This window comes from Oncorhynchus kisutch, linkage group LG15 (assembly GCF_002021735.2).
Source record: "Oncorhynchus kisutch isolate 150728-3 linkage group LG15, Okis_V2, whole genome shotgun sequence".
Taxonomy (NCBI): Eukaryota; Metazoa; Chordata; class Actinopteri; order Salmoniformes; family Salmonidae; genus Oncorhynchus; species Oncorhynchus kisutch.
The window spans coordinates 40783775-40807919 of NC_034188.2; the positions used below are offsets into that span (position 1 = coordinate 40783775).

General features: G+C 43.4%; 1 protein-coding gene across 1 annotated transcript in view; it reads left to right on the top strand.

The window, feature by feature from the left end:
• Positions 1–24145, top strand: part of LOC109905297 (GPI ethanolamine phosphate transferase 2) — a 122038-nt gene that overhangs the window by 67895 nt on the left and 29998 nt on the right. The window contains exons 8-10 of the mRNA XM_020502590.2: positions 1507–1782; positions 10831–11267; positions 17693–17884. Of these exons, the coding sequence (XP_020358179.1) occupies positions 1507–1782; positions 10831–11267; positions 17693–17884 (905 nt within the window). The remainder of the gene's footprint in view (positions 1–1506; positions 1783–10830; positions 11268–17692; positions 17885–24145) is intronic.

The following is a 24145-nucleotide window of genomic DNA, read 5'->3' on the forward strand; positions in this document are numbered from 1 at the left end:
GGTGCATCGGTATCAAGTTAAATGGTGTAGCGATGCTTTAAAGGTCTCCAGGTAAACTTTTTCGGGGGGGGGGGGGGGGGGGGGGGGGGGGGGGGGGCTCTCCGTAACAATACAACTTTCCAACTTTCCTGGGCTTGTACGACAAAAATCTTCCATGTGAACAATATTGGATGAGGCAATTCCCATGCGTTCCCTTCGAAACAAATGAACAGAGACTAAATCTGCTGTGCTCTCATGCTGTTGCAGTCACACCTTCATTTGAATAGGTTTCATCTTGGAGATGAGGCTTTAATATGCAAACAGCCAATTTGCCGGTAAAAGCGGGAAAGCAATAATCGTAAGAAAATCACAGAACGTGTTGGCATTTGCTCACTTCGGTTATTTGTGTAAGGGTTTAACTTAACGTTGGACCGTTTTGGATCATTGGTGGAGCTGTGAGATCTTTTTTATGAATTGTTTTTGTAGAATATACAGTATGTTGTAACGTCCTGGTTTTAGAAGATTGCCTCCACTTTTAGAATATTTACAACAGTAAATACTGTACGCACAATAAATAAGATATGAACAACAACGGTTTAACCTATAGAAATGCTTAGCATTTATTCCAGTTTGTACTCAAATTTCAGTTACCATTGAGTTCACTGGGTTTGTTGTCATGCTCGCACTTTAAGACCGTTTCCCTACAAGTTATTTATTTATTTTCAGAAATAAAACTGCTAATTGCAGCACGACATAGAACGCTCTGCATAGACTCCCCAGCGAGTATTATTGGGAGCGGTTGGGAAAGTTGACAAAAGAATATCCCAAACTCTGAATAGAAACTAAGAAGTGTCCCTCGAGAGGCGACTGCCTTCTATCAGGAAGAAAGCAGCAGAGAGAGAGAGAGAGAAAAGAGGCTGTTTCCAAAATGAAAAAGTTGGACTTGTCAGCAGTTTGTCCCAGTCGATACTCAAGGACAAGGCAACTAGTCTACTCTCCACTGCACGGTCCCTGATAGATTTTGCCCGTAGAGAGAAAGGGAAGAGAAAGGGATTTACCTAGCAAAGGACCTGGAACTCTTTTCTCTTGTGTTCCATGTACTTGTTTACTTTGAAGAGAAGGAGCTTCCATATTTGCTTCCGAGATGGCACATTGAAAGGTTCCAGTTGAAAGACTTCAGTCAAGCCCAAATGCAAATATAGGGAAGCACACAAATTATGCTTTTGCTTTGACTCAATCCAAGCCACATCAACCACAGACTGACAAATGTCTGCACTCTGTTCACACATTGACTCCAGTGTTACCTCGTAGTTTGCCCATCTATCCAGCCATCTCTCTCTATCTTCTGTTTCCTTTACTGTATGACTCATTGACCTCATGCGACAGTTGCAAAGACTTGTAGCTATAAAGGTGAGCTTGGTCTGTCCGGTGTTTTTGCATTATGTATGTGCATATTTGCACACCCTTGTGAGTCTGTTTTTGCTTACATCCATGACTGGACTGAGTGTGTCCTCTTTCTCTCTCCAGCTCCTTCTCCTCCTGCTGCTGGCCATGCCCGAGGCACTGAGTGGTGCGTCAGAGGTGGATCTCCCTGTGTCCTCGGCTCTGCTTTCGCTGCCCTTCTACCTGCTGTGCCTGCTCCTCTTCTCCGTGCACATGCTGGTGTGCACGTCGGCCGAGAGCGCCTGTTACTTCTGCAGCCTCCCCTGGGGACTGGTGTTCGGGGCAGTGGCCCTCTCCTCTGCCCTGCTCTGCATTCTGGTATCTATGGCAGCCAGGAAGGGAACAAAGCCCCCTGGTAAGGTGAGTACATTGTCCCGAGAGCCATCTCCAATGAGACATTAGTAGCTCTTTTGTCTTCTAAAGACTGGTCAAATGTTACGCTCAACCTAGTAATTAATGGTCGTTTTCAGACCACTTTTGAGGTCTGAAGACATTTGACACTGACCTTGGAGAGAACTATCACTTGAAGAATTAGGCTAGTGCATTTTCTTCTCTGACCCTCCCTGACCACAGTAGCCTATTCCCTTTCATCGACATTATACAGACCTGCTCAAATTTGTTGGTACACGTACAGCTCATTGAAATAATGCTTAATTCCTCCTGAAAAGTGATGAAATTGAAAGCTATTTTATCATGTATACTTGCATGCCTTTGGTATGTCATAGAATAAAGCAAAGAAGCTGTGAAAAGAGATGAGTTGTTGCTTATTCTACAAAGATATTCTAAAATGGCCTGGACACACATGTTGGTACCCCTTAGAAAAGATAAAAATGATTTGATTATAGGGATATTTCAAACTAATTTAATTAGTGTCACACATGTCTCCAATCTTGTGATCAGTCATTCAGCCTATTTAAATGGAGTAAAGTAGTCACTGAGCTGTTTGGTATCATTGTGTGCACCACACTGAACATGGACCTGAGAAAGCAAAGGAGAGATTTGTCTGAGGAGATCAGAAAGAAAATAATAGACAAGCATGGTAAAGGTTAAAGGCTACAAGACCATCTCCAAGCAGCTTGATGTTCATGTGACAACAGTTGCAAATATTATTAAGAAGTTTAAGGTCCATGGAACTGTAGCCAACCTCCCTGGGCACGGCTGCAAGAGGAAAATCGACCCCCCCAGATTGATCAGATAAAGAACCAAGGATAACTGCCAAAGAGATACAAGCTGAACTCCAAGGTGAAGGGCATCACTGGTTGCATCACTGGCTGGTATGACAACTGCTCGGCCTCCAACCGCAAGGCACTACAGAGGGTTAGTGCGTACGGCCCAGTACATCACTGGGGCCAAGCTTTCTGCCATCCAGGACCTCTATACCAGGCGTATCAGAGGAAGGCCCTAAAAATGGTCAAAGACTCCAGCCACCCAAGTCATAGACTGTTCTCTCTGCTACCGCACGACAAGAGGCTTCTAAACAGACTTCAACCCCTAAGCCATGAGACTCCTGAACTTCTAGTCAAATGGCTGCCCAGACTATTTGCAGTGCCCCCCTCACCCCCTCTTTACACCACTACTACTCTCTGTTGTCATCTATGCATAGTTACTTTAATAACTCTACCTACATGCACATACAACCTCAAATACATTGAATCTTTATCGGTACTATCTCAAATACATTGACCCTTTATCGGTACCTTTATCGGTACCCCCCCCCCCCCCCCCCCCCCCCCCCCTGTATATAGTCTCGCTATTGTTATTTCACTGCTGAGCTTTAATTACGTGGTACTTTTATCTCTTATTCTTATCTGTATTCATTATTGGTTAGGGGCTCGTAAGTAAGCCTTTCACTGTAAGTTCTTCTACACCTGTTGTATTCGGCGCATGTGACTGATAACATTTGATTTGATGTCATTTTCTGATCACACCATCCGTCACTTTTTTGAGCGAAAGTGGGCTGCAAGGAAGGAGACGCAGGAGGACTCCACTTTTGAAAGAAAAACATTTTAAAAAGCCAGCCTGGAATTTGCTAAAATGCATATCGACAAAGACACAATCCTTCTGGGAGAATGTCCTTTGGACAGATGAGTCAAAACTGGAGCTTTTTGGCAAGTCACATCAGCGCTACTTTCACAGACGAAGAAATGAACCTTTCAAAGAAAATAACACCATACCTACAGTGAAACATGGAGGCTCGGTTCTGTTTTGGGGCTGCTTTGCTGCGACTGGCACAAGGTGCCTGGAATCTGTGCATGACACAATGAAATCTCAAGACTGTCAAGGCATTCTGGAGCGAAACGTACTGCCCGGAGTCAGAAAGCTCTGTCTCAGTCGCAGGTCATGTGTCCTCCAACAGGATAATGACCCAAAACACTCAGCTAAAAGCAACCAAGAATGGATAAGAACAAAACATTGGACTATTCCCGAAGTGGCCTTCCTGATCTGAATCCTATTGAAAATCTATGGAAAGAGCTGGAACTTTCAGTCTGGAGAAGGCACCCGTCAAACCTGAGACAGCTGGAGCAGTTTGCTCAGGAAGAGTGGGCCAAAGTACCTGTTAATAGCTGCAGAAGTCTCATTGAGACCTACGGAAAAAATTAGATTGCAGTGATTGCCTCTAAAGGTTGTGCAACAAAATATTAACTTAAGGGTCCCATCATTTCTGTCCATTCCATTTTTCATTTGTTTTATTATTTACAATATTATGTTGAATAAAAAATCAAAAGCAAAGTCTGATTTCTATTAAATATGGAATAAACAATGGTGGATGCCAATTACTTTAGTCAGTTTCAAGTTATTTCAGAGAAAATTGTGCGTTCTTTGTCTTTTGTGGAGGGGTACCAACACATTTGAGCACGTCTGTGTATATTGAGCAGACAGGTTAAATAATTGCATTGCATGTTGATAAAAAAATACACAGTGTGAGCCAAAATGTCTTCGAAAATGATGCTGTCCTTTCTTTGTAATGACTTATTTCTGTCCCTGCAAGTCATACGATTAAAACCATAAGACCAAATATGTTTGCATTGATTTCAAAATGGCACCTCAAGCATGCAACATAAAGAGAGGTGAATAATTCAAATGAATGACCCTTTCCAGAAAAAAGTTTTAAAGACAAACTGTTTCTTTCTACTTCTAAGTCACCAGTGTCATTTAGCTTTCTTAATTATGTTTGAAAAAGTGGTCTCTTCTCTCTCTCTCTCTCTCTCTTCCCCCATGTTTTTTTACACAACATTATTATACCACATTATAATACAGCATAACACAGCAATAAAATGTAGTTAAAAGTAAGCAGTAATCACAAATGTCAACAGAGATAATGTAGTTGTTAGTATTTATTTAATATTAACAGCTGATTTTCCAAAGGGAAGCCAATAAAAAACAGAAACTCACTTCAGCCAATTTGGAGTAAATTGGGGGTGAACATGTCCTGATTTCTCCTAAGACAACCGAGCAAGCCCCTGGAACCTAAAAGTTTACTGAAGAAAGTCCTACATTACCTGGAAACAAAAGTGAATTATCACTAAATATAGCATTTACAACCAAATGTACATTCGTCAGATATAGTCAACTTTGTAAATACAATTCAGGGATGGCCACAATTGCTCTTGAGAAGCTGCAGTTTTATGCAGGCTTTTTTGTTGTTGTTCAATTCCAGTTCTAGCACACCCGATTCTACTATTCATGGTCGTGATGAACAGCTGAGGTCTTGATGAACAGCCGAGTAGTCGAATCAGGTGTGGTAGCACTGGACTTGAAGAAGAAGAAAAAAACATTTATAGCCCTGTGGATCGTCAAGAACAATTTTGGCAACTCCAGATACAAACAATGCTGAGAAACCCCTGTAAAATACAAGTACCAAACGCTCTTAAGAACGACGATATACATATTAACAAATCTGCTCTAAATCCTTTAACTACAAATGTTCAACTCCAGTAAAAGAGCACACATTCCCTTATTTATATTTGACAGTATAAATATGAAAACAGATGGGACTATGCACAGATTTGGAACAGAACATACATTTTAAGTATTGATAGTGTGCGAATGACCATGTGTGCATTGGAATTGGCATAAGTCGTTTGTCAGCTCCACATGGGCCAGCTTGCATTTATTTCTCTGTGACAAGCGCTTGCCCACAATCCACTACTCTGCCATAAAGCACTGTGTCCTTGGGAAGTACCGTAGAGATGGCGTGCATCTCAATCAATGAGGGCAACAACCTGTTCCTTTAGAATCTGAAAGCTGGTCTCTCCTCCATTCTAGCAAGACACACGCAATATTACACACCACCACACTCACTGCCACTTGCCTGCCACTCCACGGACCCAAAGGCTCTTTTTAAGAGCCACCTAATTAATGAAAATAAGTGTGTGTGGGAGGGGTCAAAATGTTTCCTCTGGGAGACAAACCCACAGTCTTCAGATCCACAGGCGGTAACTCTAAACGTTAACCCTACGAACCCTGTTCTTAAAACATTGATTTTGACAGACCTTTTAAATGGACAGATTGGAAGCGTTCGTTCCAAAATGATTTTGCTCAGTCACTCAGTACTGATTGAACATTTATTTAGCTTTCTTGGTTAAAATAAAATAGTCTAAAACTGTTGATTTGTTGAAAACAGACTCCTTTTATTACGTAGCTGACCAAGTTAGCAAGCGTGTCATTTTCCTTTGACTGCGCACAGCATGGCGTACAATTTAACAATGGGTTTTCGAGCATGAACTGCTCTTTTCAGGTCCTGCCACAACATCTTAATCGGGTTTAGGTCTGGACTTTGACTAGGCCATTCCAGAACTTTAAGTGTGTTGCTTTTGAGTCTTTCTGATGTAGAATTGCTTGTGTGTGTTGGATCATTGTCTTGCTGCATGACCCAGCTACGCTTCAACTCACAGATGGATGGTTCCTTCAATGAGGGAAAGTCATCCAGGTCCTGAGGCAGCAAAGCATCCCCTTACCATCACACTACCACCACCATGCTTGAACGTTTGTGTTAGGTTCTTACTGTGGAATGCAGTGTTTGGTTTTTGCCAGACATAACAGGGACCCATGTCTTCTGAAAAAAGGATTAGCAGGCAATGATTTACATTGTCTCGTTTGATGTTCCAGGACAACTTTTAGACAGGGTGCCAACGGCAGGAAACACCGCATCGCTTCCAATTATTGACCGGATGTGTCTATGATGAACTGAAGTGAGGTCCCCGCCACTGGATGCACCATGACAGGTTTACTTTGGCTCTATGTCTGTGTCAGCATGCCTTCAGAAACCGAAGGGGGAGAGGAGGGAGCCTTGTGGGGTTCCTTTTGTGTGACAAACCCAGACGGTCTGGCAAAAAAAAGTAGAGTTATAATGGCTATGTCCTGAATGGCACCCTACTCCCTATTTAGTGTCCTATGGGCCCTGGGGATAGGGTGCCATTAGGTAAGCAGGAAAACACTTGGGTGACAAACTGCCCTGTTGATGCTAAACGCACGTTACGACCAGACGAGATCTCCAGCAGTGTGCCAGTCTGCTATTGGATTAGCATATACAGTCAGGTCCAACATTATTGGCACCTAATGGTAAAGATTAGCAAAAAAAGACTGTATAAAATAAAGAATTTACATATTGAGCTATATTGTATTCTAAAAAATCTTGGGAAATTATATTAGTTTTTACTAATACAATTGCTCAGAGAAAGAGATTTTGTTTCACAAGTAAATATTTTTACTCAAAAAGATATGGGTAAAAATTATTGCCACCCTTGTTTCAACACCTTTCAATACCTCACCTTGCGAGGATAACGGCACTGAGTCTTTTTCTAAAACCTTTTATGAGATTGGAGAACACTTTGGGAGAGATCTTAGGCATTCCTCCTTACAGAATCGTTCCAGATCCTTGATATCTTTCGTCTCCGCTTATGGACTGACTCCTTCAATTCAAACCACAATTTTCAAGTGCGGCGACTAAGATGGCCTTTCCAAATGCTTATTTTGTGGTCAACTAACCTTTTCTTTGTGGATTTTGATGTGTGCTGGAAGATCCACTTGCTGGAAGATCCACTTGCAGCCAAGATTTAGCCTCCTGGCAGAGGCAACCAAGTTTTTGGCTAAAATGTCCTGGTATGGGCAAAATTCACCATTGACCTTAACAATGGTCCCAGGACCAGTGGAAGCGAAATAGCCAATAACATCCAAGATCCTCCTCCATATTTACAATAGCACCTTACCTTGGCTCCCTGCTGCACTCGAGTAACAGGTGGTCAGCCTGCCATGCAGTCTCCTCGTGGATTGCAAGGTTATCGGCCATAATCGGCATCCAAAATGGCGATTACCGATTGTTATGAAAACTTGAAATCGGCCCTAATTAATCAGCAATGCCGGTTGACCTCTACTATCAATGATTGTATTTATTTTCTTATCAACGGAACATGAAATACGGTAATATGCTTTTCTTCCCGGAGTCATGACTGAACAAGGACATGGATAATATACAGTTAGCTGGGTTTTCTATGCATCGGAAGGACGGCAGTGTCTGGTAGCATCGTGGGGGTGGTGTGTGTCTCTTTGTTAACAACAGCTGGTGCGCGATGTCTAATATTAAGGAAGTCTCAGCTTATTTTGAGATTTTCTAACTCGCCTGAGATGGATTACCTCATGATAAGCTGTAGACTATTATTTACCAAGAGTTTTATACCATATTTTTCCATAGTGGTCTATTTACCACCACAAAACTATGCTGGCACTAAGGATGCACTCAACGAGCTCTACAAGACCATAAGCAAACAAGAAAATACTCATTCATAGGCGACATCCGATGGCATTGAGCAGTTTACCACGTCAGTCACTGGCTTCATTAATAAGTACAGCCTGTAATAACTACATGTTTCAAGCAAACCACCATAGTCCCTGTGCCCAAGAACAACAAGGTAACCTGTCTAAATGACTACCGCCCCGTAGCACTCACATCTATCTGTAGCCATCAAATGCTTTGAAAGGCTGGTCATGGCTCACATCAACACCATCATCCCAGAAACCCTGGACAACCTCTAATTCGCATTACGCCCCCAACAGATCCACCGACGACACCATCTCTTTTGCACTCCACACTGCCCTTTCCCACCTGGATAAAAAAGGAACACACACGTGAGAATGCTGTTCATTGACGACAGCTCAGCGTTCAACACCACAGTGCCCTCTAAGCTCATCGCTAAGCTAAGGACACTGGGACTGAACACCTCCCTCTGCCACTGGACCCTGGACTATTTACATTGACTCGCTTTTATTATATTAATGGATTTGTTTATATTCTCTATGCACACTCAGTAGACTTTACCAACCCACTCATACATACTACACTGATACTCCAACACAAATAAAACACTCTACATAGACTCACACACACACGCGCCTATTAATGCCACACACTAACACACAGACACACTTTCACACTCTTTGACGCTCTTCACCCACGCTGCTACTCTGTTTATTATCTATCCTGATTGTCTAGTCACTTTACCCCTACCTACATGTACATATTACCTCAACTACCAACACTGCTGCTACTCTGTTTATTATCTATCCTGATTGGTCACTTTTACCCCTACCTACACGTACATATTACCTCAACTATCAACACTGCTGCTACTCTGTTTATTATCGATCCTTTTTGCCTAGTTACTTTACCCCTACCTACACGTACATATTACCTCAACTACCAACACTGCTGCTACTCTGTTTATTATCTATCCTGATTGTCTAGTTACTTTACCCCTACCTACACGTACATATTACCTCAACTACCAACACTGCTGCTACTCTGTTTATTATCGATCCTTTTTGCCTAGTTACTTTACCCCTACCTACACGTACATATTACCTCAACTACCAACACTGCTGCTACTCTGTTTATTATCTATCCTGATTGTCTAGTTACTTTACCCCTACCTACACGTACATATTACCTCAACTACCAACACTGCTGCTACTCTGTTTATTATCGATCCTTTTTGCCTAGTTACTTTACCCCTACCTACACGTACATATTACCTCAACTACCAACACTGCTGCTACTCTGTTTATTATCTATCCTGATTGTCTAGTTACTTTACCCCTACCTACACGTACATACTGTATTACCTCAATTACTTCAACTACCTGGTACCCCTACACATTGACTCGGTACTTGTAAACCTTATATATAGCCTCGTTATTGTTATTTTATTGTGTTACTCTTACCTTTTATGTACTTAGGAAGTATTTGTCTTTGTAACTCTGCATTGTTGGGAATGGGCTTGTTAGTAAGTCTACACCTGTTGTATTTGTCGCATGTGACCAATAAAATGTGATTTGATTCGAATGTTGTTCCTGACTGTATATAGCCACGGTTTGACACTCATTTTTGTTAGCCATAAGCAGACAGTACATTAAATCCCGGCCAACCCCAACAAATCTAATAAATTGGCAGATGTGAGACCATTCCAGGCAAATGCTGTTGCGATTCAAGTACCCTCCGTCCCTCAGCTCAGGGACCTTGATGAACAAAGAAAGGGTGTTTCCCCCCCAGAGTTCTGCTTACGCATTCCGTTTTCCCCTCTGCTGAGCTTGCGGCATGGTGCGCCCCACCCGCCGATGCGTAAGCGGCACTTGGCGAGGACGAGCCCCTCTCTGTGGAGCAGCGTGTTACCGTGACACGCTACCGGGGGTGTGTTTATGGAAAGCGATCACTTCACCTTCTTTTGTTTGTGTAATAATTCATTTCGTGATGTTTCCTTTACTCATACCATTTTGAGGGAGTGTGAGGGAAGGAAAATGAATACTACAATACAGACGATAGATTTCGATAGTCAGTCAATAGATTTGCGTGGCCCTGAAGCACGTTACACACACTCTGTCCCTGTGTGTTTTAGCTGGTGTCCTCAATGACACCAGTGCGTTAACTTAGTGGGATCAGAGTAGTCCACTCACTCACTCTGTCAGGCTCCCCCTGAGTACTGAGTCAACAACAAGCCCCAGTTCACAGGACCATGGGGAGTACTTTACAACTCAGTGTGGGGCGAAAACACACAGACACACAAACACACGCATGGTCCTAGAATAGAAATAGACTCTCTCTTTTGTTGTTGTTGTTCTGCTTTCTAACAGCTTAGGTCAGGATCTTGGGAACGCCATCAAAAAGCCTTCTCTTTCTAGGTTGGGGCATCTGTGCTCCCTTATATGCTATTGTGTTAAAATGACTTCAACTAGTATTTTAATTGCAGCCTTTATCTTGATCGTTTAGGTTACTCTGTATTAATTGTATTGCTTTGATGTGAAGTCAACTCTATGCTGTGGTTTGGCCAATGTGTTTATGTGTAATTAGTTGTTTATATTCCAGTAGCGCCCCGTGAGCCTAATATGACATCTTCTCTTTGTCTCCTTCTCCCCTAGTCTCCATCCCGTGCCAGCGGCGGTGGGTGGTCGCTGTCGGAACTTGACATTCTGCTCCTGGCTGGCACAGCTGGCCACACCCTTAGCCTGGCGGCCAGCAGCTTCGTGGAGGAGGAGCACCAGGTCTGGTACTTCCTGCTCAACACCCTCTGTCTGGTCGTCTTCCAGGACGTCTGTCGCAAGTACTTCCGGGAGCGCAGTGCCAACATTGGCGTCATAGGGTGTTCGGAGGACGAAGATTGCCTCCCTCCTTCCAAAGAGGGGTATGCGGTCGCCTCACCGTTGACTGATTTCGGGGTGACAGGCGCAGATTCAGAGAGGTGGCTGGCCCTGGCAACACCGCTGCTTACCCTGGCGTGTTGCCGTCTCCTGCGCTCGCTCAACCAGACCGGGGTGCAGTGGGTTCATCTGCCTGACCTGGGACACTGGCTCAACAGGTGGGTGTGCTGAGGTTTGAATAGACCGGAATACTTGCTTTTTATTGTTGTGCTGTGTGTTACTTCACATGATAAATGTTGGTATAAGTGGAGTGCCATACACTACCATATATACATTTCTTAATTTGAAGCGGCCTTTAGGAAAATATCAGCGTTTTTGTTAGCTTGCTTTTTGCCAGTTCAGATTCACTATTTGTGAATACATAGACCAATTCATTAAAGCAACATTTAGCATAATTCTGCTTTGTGAAGGCCATCGGCAGTGCCTTCATGGAGAAGCGGTAGAACACGTCTACTGCTTGAGTATAACAGTTCCTCCATCTTTTATTCATACCCCTATCATACACTCAGATCTGGGCCCAGTTTCCAGCCTTCAACGGCTTTCACGACGCACCGTCACTGAAGTGCAACTCTACTTCTGAGTAAAAATCTGTCGTTCTGCCCCTGAGCAAGACAGTTAACCCACTGTTCCCCGGGGCGCCGAAGACGTGGATGTTGATTATGGCTGCCCCCCCCTCTCTGATTCAGAGGGGTTGGATTAAATGCAAAAGACACATTTCAGTTGATGCCGTTCAGTTGGACAACTGACTAGGTATTCCCCTTTCCATTCACACAAAACAGGAGTGCCTTATTAGCTTGTGAAGATTACAGTTCTGGAGGGCCGACTCACAGGCAGTACTAAGGCTGTCTTCCCAGTCAGTTATGACTATGTTGTATGAAAGGAATACATATGGTAATACTGTTCCATAGGTCTCAACCCGCATGGTCTCAAGTCTTAGCCTGTCCAAGAGACTTCAGTTCCTGAGCTCATCCTCATTTCCAACATGATTTTCCCTCCTTCCTGTTAGAGTTATGGTAGTACAAAAAGTACAACAACTACCGCTATGACCTCTGCAGAGTCATCAAATGAGCAAAATGACAATGTAAATTACGCAGGCTCTGCTGCTTGCCGCATGTGGCAGGGGCTACGGTCTATTGTGGAATACAAAGGAAGATCCAACCGGGATCTGCCCAAATTATGCCTCTCTAATCGGGTGGGATGGCCGTCACCGACCCAGAGGATTGGGTGATCTCGCTCTCCAAGGCCGACGTGAGAAACATCTTTAATCGGGTCAACACCTGCAAGGGCGCGGGACCGACAGTAATCCAGGGAGCAGTCTCAGAGCATGGGCAGAACAGCTGGCAGGCATATTAGGGTACTTTTCAACCTCACCTTGTCCCAGTCTATAATCCACACATGTTTTAAGAAGACCACTATCATTCCTGTCCCCAAGAACTCTAAAGCTTCATGCCACAATGACTACCGCCCTTGTAGCACTCACATCTGTAATCATGAAGTGCTCTGAGAGGCTGGTTATGGCAACACATTAGCTCCATCATCCCAGACACCCTAAACCCACTCGTTTGCATACTGCCCCAACAGGTCCATAGATGACACAAACTGAATTGCTTTCCACACTACCCTCACCCACTTAGATAAGAAGAATACCTATGTGAAAATGCTGTTCATTGATTACAGCTCAGCGTTCAACACCATTGTCCTCTCCAAGCTCGTCACCAAGCTTGGTGCTCTGAACACCTCCCTCTGCAACTGGATCCTGGACTTCCTCCGCCACGCTATCCCTCAACACAGGGGCCCCACAGGAGTGTGTGCTTAGTCCCCTCCTCTATTCCTTGTTCACCCACAACTGCGTAGCCACGCACGACTCCAGGACCATCATCAAGTTTGCTGACGACATGACGGTGGTAGGCCTGATCACTGGCGAAGATGAGTCAGCCTACAGGGAGGATGTCAGTGACCTGGCAGTGTGGTGCTAGAACAACAAACTCTCCCTCATTGTCAGTAAGACCAAGGAGCTGATCATGAACGATCAACGATGGGGCTGCAGTGGAGCAGGTCGAGATCTTCAAGTTCCTCGGTGTCCAAATCACTGAAGACTTAAAATTATCCAAACACAAGCGCACGGTCATCAACATGGCGCAACAGCCCCGCTTCCCTCTCGGGAGGTTGGAAAAGTTTGGCATGGGCCCTCAAATCCTCAAAAAGTAAATGTCTGGTGTGGCAATAGCACCGCCCTCGATCACATGACTCTACAGAGGGTGGTGCGGACAGCCCAGGACATCACTGGGGCACATCTTCTTGCCATCCAGTACATCTACACTGAACGAAAATATAAACGCAACATGTAAAGTGTTGTTCCCATGTTTCATGAGTTGAAATACAAAACTCCAGACATTTTCCATACGCACAATAATCGTATTTCTCTTCAGTTGTGTGCACAAATGTGTTGACATCCCTGTTAGTGAGCATTTCTCCTTTGCCAAGATAATTCATCCACCTGACAGCTGTGGCATATCCAGAAGCTAATTAAACAGTATGATCATTACACAGGTGCACCTTGTGCTTGGGACAACAAAATTGCACTTTATATTGTGCAGTTCTGTCACATAACACAATGCCACAGATGTTTCAAGTTTTAAGGGAGAGTGCAATTGGCATGCTGACTGCAGGAATGTCCACTAGAGCTGTGTCCAGAGAATTTAATGCTGATTTCTCTACCATAAGCCACATCCAACGTTGTTTTAGAGATGTAACCACACCAGCTCAGGATCCCCACATCCGTCTTCTTCACCTGCGGGATTGTCTGAAGGGGCTGAGAGGAGTATTTCTGTCTGTAATAAAGCCCTTTTGTGGGAAAAACTAATTCTGATTGTCTGGGCCTGGCTCCCCAGTGGGTGGGCCTATGCCCTCTAAGGCCCATGGTTGCACCCCTGCCCTGTCATGTGAAATCCATAGATTAGGGTCTAATAAAAATCAATCAATTGACTAATTTCTTTATATTATTTCAAATCTTTGAAATTGTTGCATGTTGCGTAATTTTTTTTGTTCAGTATATAACAGGCAGTGTGGTCTGAAGGCCCAGAGAAATTATTAATGACTGCAACCACCCAAGCAATAGACTATTCTCTCTGCTTCCGCACAGGAATCGGTACCGGTGCATAAGTATGGCACCAACAGGCTCTTGAACAGCTTCTATCCCCAAGCAATAAGACTGATAAATAGCTAACAAAATAGCTGACACGGACGATCTGAATAAACCTTGTATCTTTATTGACCTTTTATTGTTATTTTTGCACTTTCTTTATGCACACTCACTGGGCCCTACACACACACGCACACACTCACTGGGCCCTACACACACACGCACACACTCACTGGGCCCTACACACACACGCACACACTCACTGGGCCCTACACACACACACACACGCACACACACACACACACACACACACAAACACACTCACTGGGCCCTACACACAAATACACACTCACTGGGCCCTACACACATACGCACACACTCACTGGGCCCTACACACACACACACACACACACACACAGTCACTGGGCCCTACGCACACACGCACACACACAGTCACTGGGCCCTACGCACGCACGCACACACACACACACACACACACACACCCCCCACCCACCATCATCTGCTCACTCACACATAATATGCACATACATTTATACTGCATCTACACACACGCACAGCCACTCACATACAACCTGCTGCTGCTCTGTTTAACTTATATCCTGTTGCCTAGTCACCTTACCCCTATACATATCTACCTCCGTCAGTATCCCTGCACAATGTAAATATGGTATTGGAACTGACCCTGTATATAGTATGCTTACTTACTTATTGTGTTCTTCTTATTTCTGTTTTTTCATAGTATTATATTGTCATTGGTTATTGCATTGTGGGATTTTGAGCTAGCAAGAAAGGCATTTCACTCTACTTGTGCATGTGACATTGAAACTTGAAACTCTCATATGCTGGTTTTCCAATCTAGTCTTTCACCTGATTTGCTTAGCTGCACCGTACTCACTCCCTCACAAATCGGGTCAACGTGCTTCATTGTCTGCCCATGTATTGTGTACATAGTCATTATTCGTCCTTGGAGAGCTCCCTCAAGGCTGCAGAACTGCCACACAGACAGATGGCTAGTCCGGGCTTGTCTCCCAGTCTAAACCAGGGCCCATTCCACCCCATTAGATATGTGCTCTGGCCAGCACAGTGAATCAAGTCTCAGTTAGTTGCTTGGTTGGATGCGAGAGGAAGGAAGCCTATGTAAAGAAAAATGTACAAAAAAACTGCGAATTCTTTTTTTCTTTTTTTTTTCTCCACAGGATTATGTGACTTAGATGTAAACACCCAGGGAAAGTTCATTTGAAGTATATGGTTAGCCCTGGAATGACTCTTCACATAATATAATTGAATGATTTGCTCCTTTAGCCATTTTGCAGCATCATAACAGTTAGAGCACTGAGAGGTTAAGTCTTAAAAAGATACGACCAGTGAAGTTCCCCACAGGCCAGACAACTTGCAATATGTCTTTTTTTTTTTTACCAAGCTTCTTTGTAGTGTTGCCTAGGCAAAGTCGACTCTACAATATATGGACAAATGTGAAATCCAATCTACCTCAGGCCTCTTAACTAAATTGTCACCATGTTTCAATAAAACGTTGTCATCCAATAGTCTGACTTCAAAGTGAGTGAGATTCTGAACATACAGAAAACTTGGTGAACCTACGGTACTATACCTTGGCAAAGGATTTAGGCTAATGAATGAAATAAGATTCATTGTATAGACCAAGAGAAAGCGCATTGAGTGTTATCCGTTAGAGCCTGTTGTCTGTTAACTTACCGTATTGTCTCTACAGCACCATAATGGTGGCTAGTTTCCTCACAGCAAGGATATAAATAAAAATGGAGTCACTCCCGTAGGAGCTAATGAATCATATCTTTGGCTGTCTCTGCAGGTAGCATTAGTCTGTTCCTTTCCATTGTGTGTTAAAAGCCTCTCTCTGACTTCCCTGTAATTCTTACATTTTACATTTACATTTTAGTCATTTAGCAGACACTTTTATCCACAGTTAGTGCGTTCATCTTAAGATAGCTCTTTGAAGAGGTAGGATTTAAGATACTCGTTGAAAAGGTTGGGTTTTAGATGTTTTCGGGAAGATGGGCAGGGTCTCTGCTGTCCTAGCTTCAGAGGGATTTTAGGGCCAAGATAACAAACCCTAATTGCCTCCGAAATCAGAGCCGGAATAAGATTGTTATCCGTGAAGCATCGCACACTCGGATTCTCGGAGAGATGTACAAAAAAAAAAAAAACATTCCAGTCTGGCAAGAAAGTTTGAGGAACTGTCAGTGAACCCGCTGTTCTCATTGTTGAACCCGAGGTTTCTCTGTTCCATTAGCATTCTCGCGGTGACACATGTAACAAGACGAATGCCTTGCGCTGGGGTGCACCAGGGTCAGCGTATTGTGGAATTAGAATTTCCTTCTCGCCGTCATTAGCTGGCCTTTACCCTGTCTGGCGCTGCCCCTTTTCCCATATTCCCCCTGTTCTATGCGGAGTGGGTACACTGGGTAATGAGCTCGGGCATCGTTCCTCCTTCATGTTCCTCCCCCAAGGTGTCTGCCTGTTCCCCTTCCCTGACCCAACCCCCTGCCCCGATACCAGGGCCACGCTGTTCCTCTGGCGTAGCTGGGCTGCATCTAAAAAGTTGAACGTGGTCTCCTCTTCCTTGTCTCCTCTCTTTCAACTGCAGTGTTATGAATGCAACAGAAGGGTACATGTAAAGTTGATGCTTACTGGGAAGTTGCTATCACCAGTCCAGTCCTTTCTCATCAGAGTAGATGATGTGGAGGAAAGGAGACAAAGAAGGAAGGTCCCTTCAAGCTATTGTACCGCACACCTTCTTACTCTATTGCTTGCCTGAGATTTTCCCATTTTTTTCCCCCATTCTCAACTCGTTTAGGATTAATTGCCCTGTCCCTACTAACATTGAATGGGTGTGTTCAGACAAGAAAATGTAGCCGAAACAGCTTTACATCCGCTGCTGTAGCCAACATCATTACAGACTTTTCCCCTTAGAATACTATGGTGATTTGATTTGAAAATCGCCATGTTTTGCCCTTGAGTGACTTCTATTAGAGTACTTGTGAGAAATGAACATGCAAATGTGTAATCTTTCGCATTACTGTAATGAAGGTGTACATCTTGAGCCAAGAACTTTCTCTCATTTCTACTAGCCCTTCCTATGTAGAGAACAGTGGGACCTGAGTACAGTGAATGTGCTATTCTTAGTTAGTACCACCCTTCTATTTTTCAATGTATGACTGAGGTGTGAGTCCAAGGAAACAACCTCCTATGGAAAGATAAGGGCAACATTTTACCAACGCAAAATGCCTCTGAGCTCTGCAACAAATAGCTTAATGCTTTCAATATTACAGTCCTAAACTGCAATATTGCTGCACTAAACTGCAATATTGTTCAAAAATGAATTACTCTGTAATTAGTGCAGCTTTACAGTGGTTTAAATGTTCATCTGTTCTGTCTCTACAGCTCAGAACACAAGACGGTGCTGTCCTTGTTGGCCGCCATGTCATTGGCTCTTATCTACTTCCTGGTCCAACGGCGATGTTCCTGGGTCTCCAAGATTGCCCTGGCCCTCGGCCTTCTGGGTGTCTACAGCTACCGGGCGGCTGTGGGCAACGTTATGTTACCATGGCAACATTCCGGTGGAAACATGTCCAAGTAAGTTTTCGCCGACTATTACGTGGCAAGTGATTACTCTTTCCCAATCGCCCTTTTATGCAATTGCGGTTCTGAAGAAATGCTGTATTGCATGTGTTTGTTGAGCCTTTTGATAGGTGATCACATCACACTAGTTAATGAACGCTTTTGTCATGAGCCAAAACGGGTCACCGAAAATTGTGTACTATGTTATCCATTTTCTATGATATGTTTCGTCCTGACCTCCAATTCTTTTTTTCTTTTTTTTTACGAATTCCAATTCGTACAATATGTAAAAAAAAATGTGTAAGGGCTTAAGATCCCGGACTGCATCTTTAAGGCCTACATTGGGATAAAATACACAGCAATACATAGAGGAAGAAAAGATAACGATCACTTTGTTTACCCCTGTGCTTTTGATTTCTAACCACCAAATGTGGAGCTCCTTCGCCCTGCCACTCAGATCAATGCCTCCCTACTTGCCTGCCTGCCTTACTCCCTCCCTGCCTGCCTGCCTGCCTTACTGCCTGCCTGCCTGCCTTACTCCCTCCCTCCCTGCCTCTCACCAGCCCACCAGCCAGCTGCAGCCCATCTTCAGCCCCACTGCAAGAACACAATGAGTATGCAGGTGCTACTGCCCAGTTATCCTGCCCCACTGCCCAGTTATCCTGCCCTATAATTGACAACGCCACCATGCAAAGTCGCCCAGTCATTAATCACCACAGGAAGTTGTTTATGCTTGCGCCGTGGCAACCTCCTGGCATTCCCATTAAGTTGAGTCCACAACAGCAACAGCCCCAGCTCGATCACTCGCAGCCAGGCTAATCTGGTAGCATGAGACCCCTTCATCCTTTGTGCCTCATCACACTGGCCCACATTGCTGAAAGAGGGTCTTTCACACTGACTCGCTATGATAGTTCAGGCTGCATCTTTTTGTGTGTGCTTCGTAAGGCAGTTGGGCTTGACTAACAGCAACAACAAAAAAATTTCATTTATTTTTATGAGGAAACAATTCTTGGTATAGCTCTCTATGCAGTAGTCTTCTCTCCCAATAATAACTTAATCATCCTTCTCCTGTCCTTAGCTTTCAAATCATACAGAATACCCTGTGACATTTTCTGGTATTTGATGTAAGGAGCTGGTAGGTAGGGATTGAGTGCCCACATTTATTCCTCCCTCTATTTCCCCCTCCTACCTTCTATTCTTTCATCTGTTTCACGTGAGGAAATGCTCCATCAAATGCCTCCAAAAGAGCATTGTAGAGTCAACAGAAAATGGGGGGAAAAGGGGCCTTGGAATTTCTGGGTCTCCTGCTGTCTCGTGTTTTGCTGTCGGGCCGCCCGTCCTCGGCCTGATGAGTGGCCATGATTGATATGGCCCTGCAGACGCTGTCGAGTCATACCCCCCCTACCAGATGGGGTCATCAATCAGACCGTTTTTGTCATTTTGAAAAAGCGGAATTGTCATGTACCTCCGGCATAAGGAAAGCCATTCTGGGAAGTAATGTGGTTTAAGAGGCACTTTGAATCATCAAGCTTCTTTGTAATAGTCACAACTTTTTTTATTTTATTTTATCACTTGTGATTTTGCTGTTGTTCATACTGCTTGTTCCTTTTTTGTTTTCCCATGTAGTTTTATATTGTATAACATTTTACCTCACATCATTATAGCGTCGATAGGCCAGTATTAAAACTAGTCTGTGTATGTTGTACCACATTTTAACATTTACATTTTAGTTATTTATCCGACGCTTGTACCCAGAGGCCCTTGCAACTAGTGCGTATATCTTAAGATAGCTAGGTGAGACAACTACATATCACAGTCGTAGTAAATTCATTTTTCCTCAAGAATGTAGATATCAGCAAAGTCAGTGCTAGTCGGAAAATACCAAATACCGGTGCACGTTCCCACACATCGACTAAGGTGAGAAAGCCATGCTACTCATTCTCACTAGTTCAGCTAATCCTAAATGTAATCAAAATAGTTTTTTTTGGGGGGGGGGCTGCGTCAGGTGTCACAGAACACATATGATTGGCTCTTAATGTGAATGTAATTTGTGGCATACAGTATTGAATGTCTTTGGGGGGTGGAGTACTCCAGTCTTTGTGACCAGCCTTTATCTGCCCCACTGATATGACCCATCCTCTTGTTAAATGACAACGTGGAATCATATCTCAGCCCAGTGCAGTTAATGTGAATTACAGGAGTGGCTTAAGGGCCGGCGTTGCCTCTGTGATGAAATAAATCTCCCAGCAACCCTGGGAGGCTTCTGTGTTATCTGAACACACCTGAGTTGCTGTGAAGGGCATGGACGCGTTTGTGTTACAGCACCATACTGAATAGAATAGTACTATAATATTTGATATATTATATCAGAAATGTGTAGTTTGAGGTTGTACTCCCAACTCCCCCAGATAACACACAAACATAGTCCAATCTTGAGAGCAGCACAGGGTGTTCCCGAGTTTCAACACCCCTGTGTTTTGGGGTTAAGTGCCTTGCTCTAAGGCACAACAGCAGTGGATGTTGCACCTGGGATCTGAAACAAAACAACTCCTCAGATTCGACTTTTTTTTTAGAGAAATAGTGTAGTCAAAATCTGTCTTGCAGCAGCCACTGCAAGACAAGTATGTACTGTCAGATGTTACTCATGATAAGATATAGGACTGGAGACAAAAGTCCCTTAAAAATGAAGTGAGGCACCAGAGTTGACACAATGCTGGCAAAAATGTAGAGGATACTTCCGTTGTTCCAAATATCATTATTGCGTAGTTACTTTACTAGTCCCTGAGATGCCATAGCAATGCAAATGTTCTCCCGAACATCACTTAGCTCCCAGCTGTAATTCATTTCCATTGTTCTGGGGATTTTGTTTGATATCCCATCTTTTATAAATCCCCTTCCTGTGAGGAAAGGTAAAGATTGAGCGATACTTAAGCAATGTCATGTTTCTCATTATCCTAGAGAAAACCACCTTGTGTTCAGAGGGTGGCTGAGTAGCTATAAACGTTTCAATGATCTATCAAGGTTATTGTTTGGACCTTTTAAGTATAGGGGACACTTGCTTCGAAGCCGAATAGTTACCACTAACTCTACTGCAGAGCACATAGAACTGACACACCACTGCAATCGAGGTGTCAAAAATTGCTGAAATATCTTCAAAGTTCTGTTGTGTGTTCTGTCAAGGCACAGCTTATACTAGAAAATAACTACACATAGTATCTCAATTGGTTCCTGCAGTGCTTTACACCTGCCCAAAAACAGTCCCTTTATGTATTGTCCTTTTTAAATGTTAGTTGTGCTGACACTTCATTTGGGAACATTTATGCATGCAGATCCCTCATGAAGATGCATATTATTTCTGACTCTCATCGGAATCTCTGAGTACACACACACGCATGCACATTACACACACGCGCACAAAAATACACACATGCGGGGATTTCAGGTGTCATGGATGAGGGGTTCAAAGTAAGGCTCAGTCTCTCTGTCTTCAAAGACATGCCTGGATAAGAATGAAGCTCTCATTGTTCATACACACATTCAGCCTATAGCTGATGTGATCTCCTGTTCTAAGCTTCCCTCTGTCACAATCATAGAATTAGTTCAGAATGTTCACGTTCTATACAATGAAAATATCTTGAGTCAATAAGCATTAAAACACTTACGTCATTCCTAACTCAATTTCCGGAAATGAATCAGGGATTTCTCCATGAGGCCAATGGTGACTTTAAAGCCATTACAGAGTTGAATGGCTGTGATAGGAGAACTGAATATGGCTCAACAACATTGTAGTTTCTCCACAATACTAACCTAATTGACAGAGTGAAAAGAAGGACACCTGTACAGAATAAAAAATATTCCAAAACATACATCCTGTTTGCACTAAAGTAATACTGCAAAAAAATGTGGCAAAGCAGTTAACTTTTTGTCCTTAATTAGTACAAAGTGTTATGTTTTGGGCAAATCCAATACAACCCATTACTGAGTAGCACTCTCCATATTTTCAAGCATAGTGGTGGCTGCATCATGTTAAGGGTACGCTTGTAATCGTTATGTACTGAAGAGTTTTTCAAGATAAAAAAAGACTGAATGGAGCTAACCACAGGCAAATTCCTGGAGAAAATACCTGGTTCAGTTTGCTTTCCACCAGACACTGGGATATTAAGGCCAAATCTACGCTGGAGTTGCTTACCAAGAAGACAGTGAATGTTCCTGAGTGGCCTATTTGCAGTTTTGACTTAAATCGGCTTGAAGATCTATGGCAAGACTTGAAAATATATGTCTAGCAATGATCAGCAAACAATTTGACAGAGCTTGAAAAATGTTGAAAAGAATGATGGGCAAATATTGTACAATCCAGGTGTGCAAAGCTCTTAGAGACTCACAGCTGTAATCACTTTCAAAGATGAGATAATGAGATATTTCTGTATTTAAATTTCAATACATTTCCAAACATTTCTAAAAATAAATATCATTACCTAATCATCTTTCCAATCCACTGATACTAATGTGAGGTGTCTTGGCGGGTGTCTCTCATGGGTTTGGAGTCCTCTCTTGAGTGATCCATTGTGCTTCACTCTCCTAGATGGTAGTGCCCGGGACGACACCAGTATCGGGAATATTTTTTTACATGGTGAAAATGAAAACATGAAGCAGACACATCTATTTGGTCCTTTAAAAACCTATTTTATGAAAAATAGTGTGTGCTATAGCTTGGAAAATAAATAAATGTGACTCTGGGTGACAACATGATGATGTTTGTTTCCAAAATAAGTTTCCTAAAGATGTTTGGTATTTTATTAGGATCCCCATTAGCTTTTGGAAAAGCAGCAGCTACTCTTCCTGGGGTCCACACAAAACATGAAACATGACATAATACAGAACATTAATAGACAAGAACAGCTCAAGGACAGAACTACACTAACAAGTATTGCAATGCTGGTATCGTCCGGGCCCTACTAGATGGCTGTTCTGGCTTTTTGATGACTGACGTCAGGACACACCCATCTTTTCATTCAAGGCTGTGGGATGTTCCCACTGTCATCAGTCAAGTTAACTAGGATACACACCTTGTTCAATAACCATTTATTAATCCCATTTTTTAATTATTTTTTTAGATTGTGGGAATTGTGAGATACTACTGCACTGTTGGAGCTAGGAACACAAGCATTTCGCTACAACCGCAATAACATCTGCTAAATATGTGTATGTGACCAATAAAATGTGATTTGATTTGATTTGAACCAGTTATACAGGTACTTTAGGAAAGCAGACAGAGACAGACTGCCAGACAGACAAATGGACAGACTGAAAAACACAGACTGCAGTCCATGGTGTCCAGAACACTACAGAATCTTCCTCTTGTTTGTTCGGTATGGACTGTCAGTTTATTAGACTGTGTTATTAGCACGGTTGTTCTGCCGGCGTCTAAATGCCAGGGTTTACATTTCTGTGTGTGGTTTCCCCCCCGAGAGCATTTGCCTCATCACTGCAGAGAGCGAGAGGAGATTGGCATCATGTCTGCATTTGCTCGTTCTGTACCCATCTGTGCCGCTCACCCCAAACAACACACACTGGCCTCAACGTGGCGTTTGTTTGCCATAATTACAGCTCATTTAATTTGCTGATTGTGTTGCTCCGTGCAATAGCATCCAGCTTAAGCCCGCACACAGGCACCTGTGGAAAAGCCCAGACACCACCACATTTACCTTCACACACAAAAAGAGACTCCTCTTCATCCTCACATAGTCAACCCAGCTAACAAGTCAGCCCCCCCCCCCCCCAGCCATGCTTAGAATAAATACAACAAAACAAGAATTTCCAGCTATGCTTAGCATAAGAACCAAGAAGGGCAGGGATTCTCTCCACCTCGGATTTGTGTTTTAGATAAAACATTTGAATAATATATACAAGTGAGAGATGTAGCTAGGGCACAACTCCAGGGTTAGAAGGAACTGCTGGCCATTCATCTGAGGGATGAAGGCTGCAATACAAACCCAGTGAATGAATAATACATTGCGCAACACCTGCTTGACTCCCTCTCCTAGTGAACCAGACCCTTATCCCACTCCTATCACTACAGGCTCCTTAAAATTCAAGGATGTCTGGCCCCTTTCGGGGACACGCCGTCAGTCTAGTGCGTGTTTGACAATAAGGCGGGCACTTGAGTGTTCTACTTTTATAGGCACCTTGTTTAGGAAGTGAGGTTTGCCTGGTGAGGGCTTTCCCAGCAGGCTAAACAGGTTTAAATGACATCATAAAACCAGTTGTACTTTCATT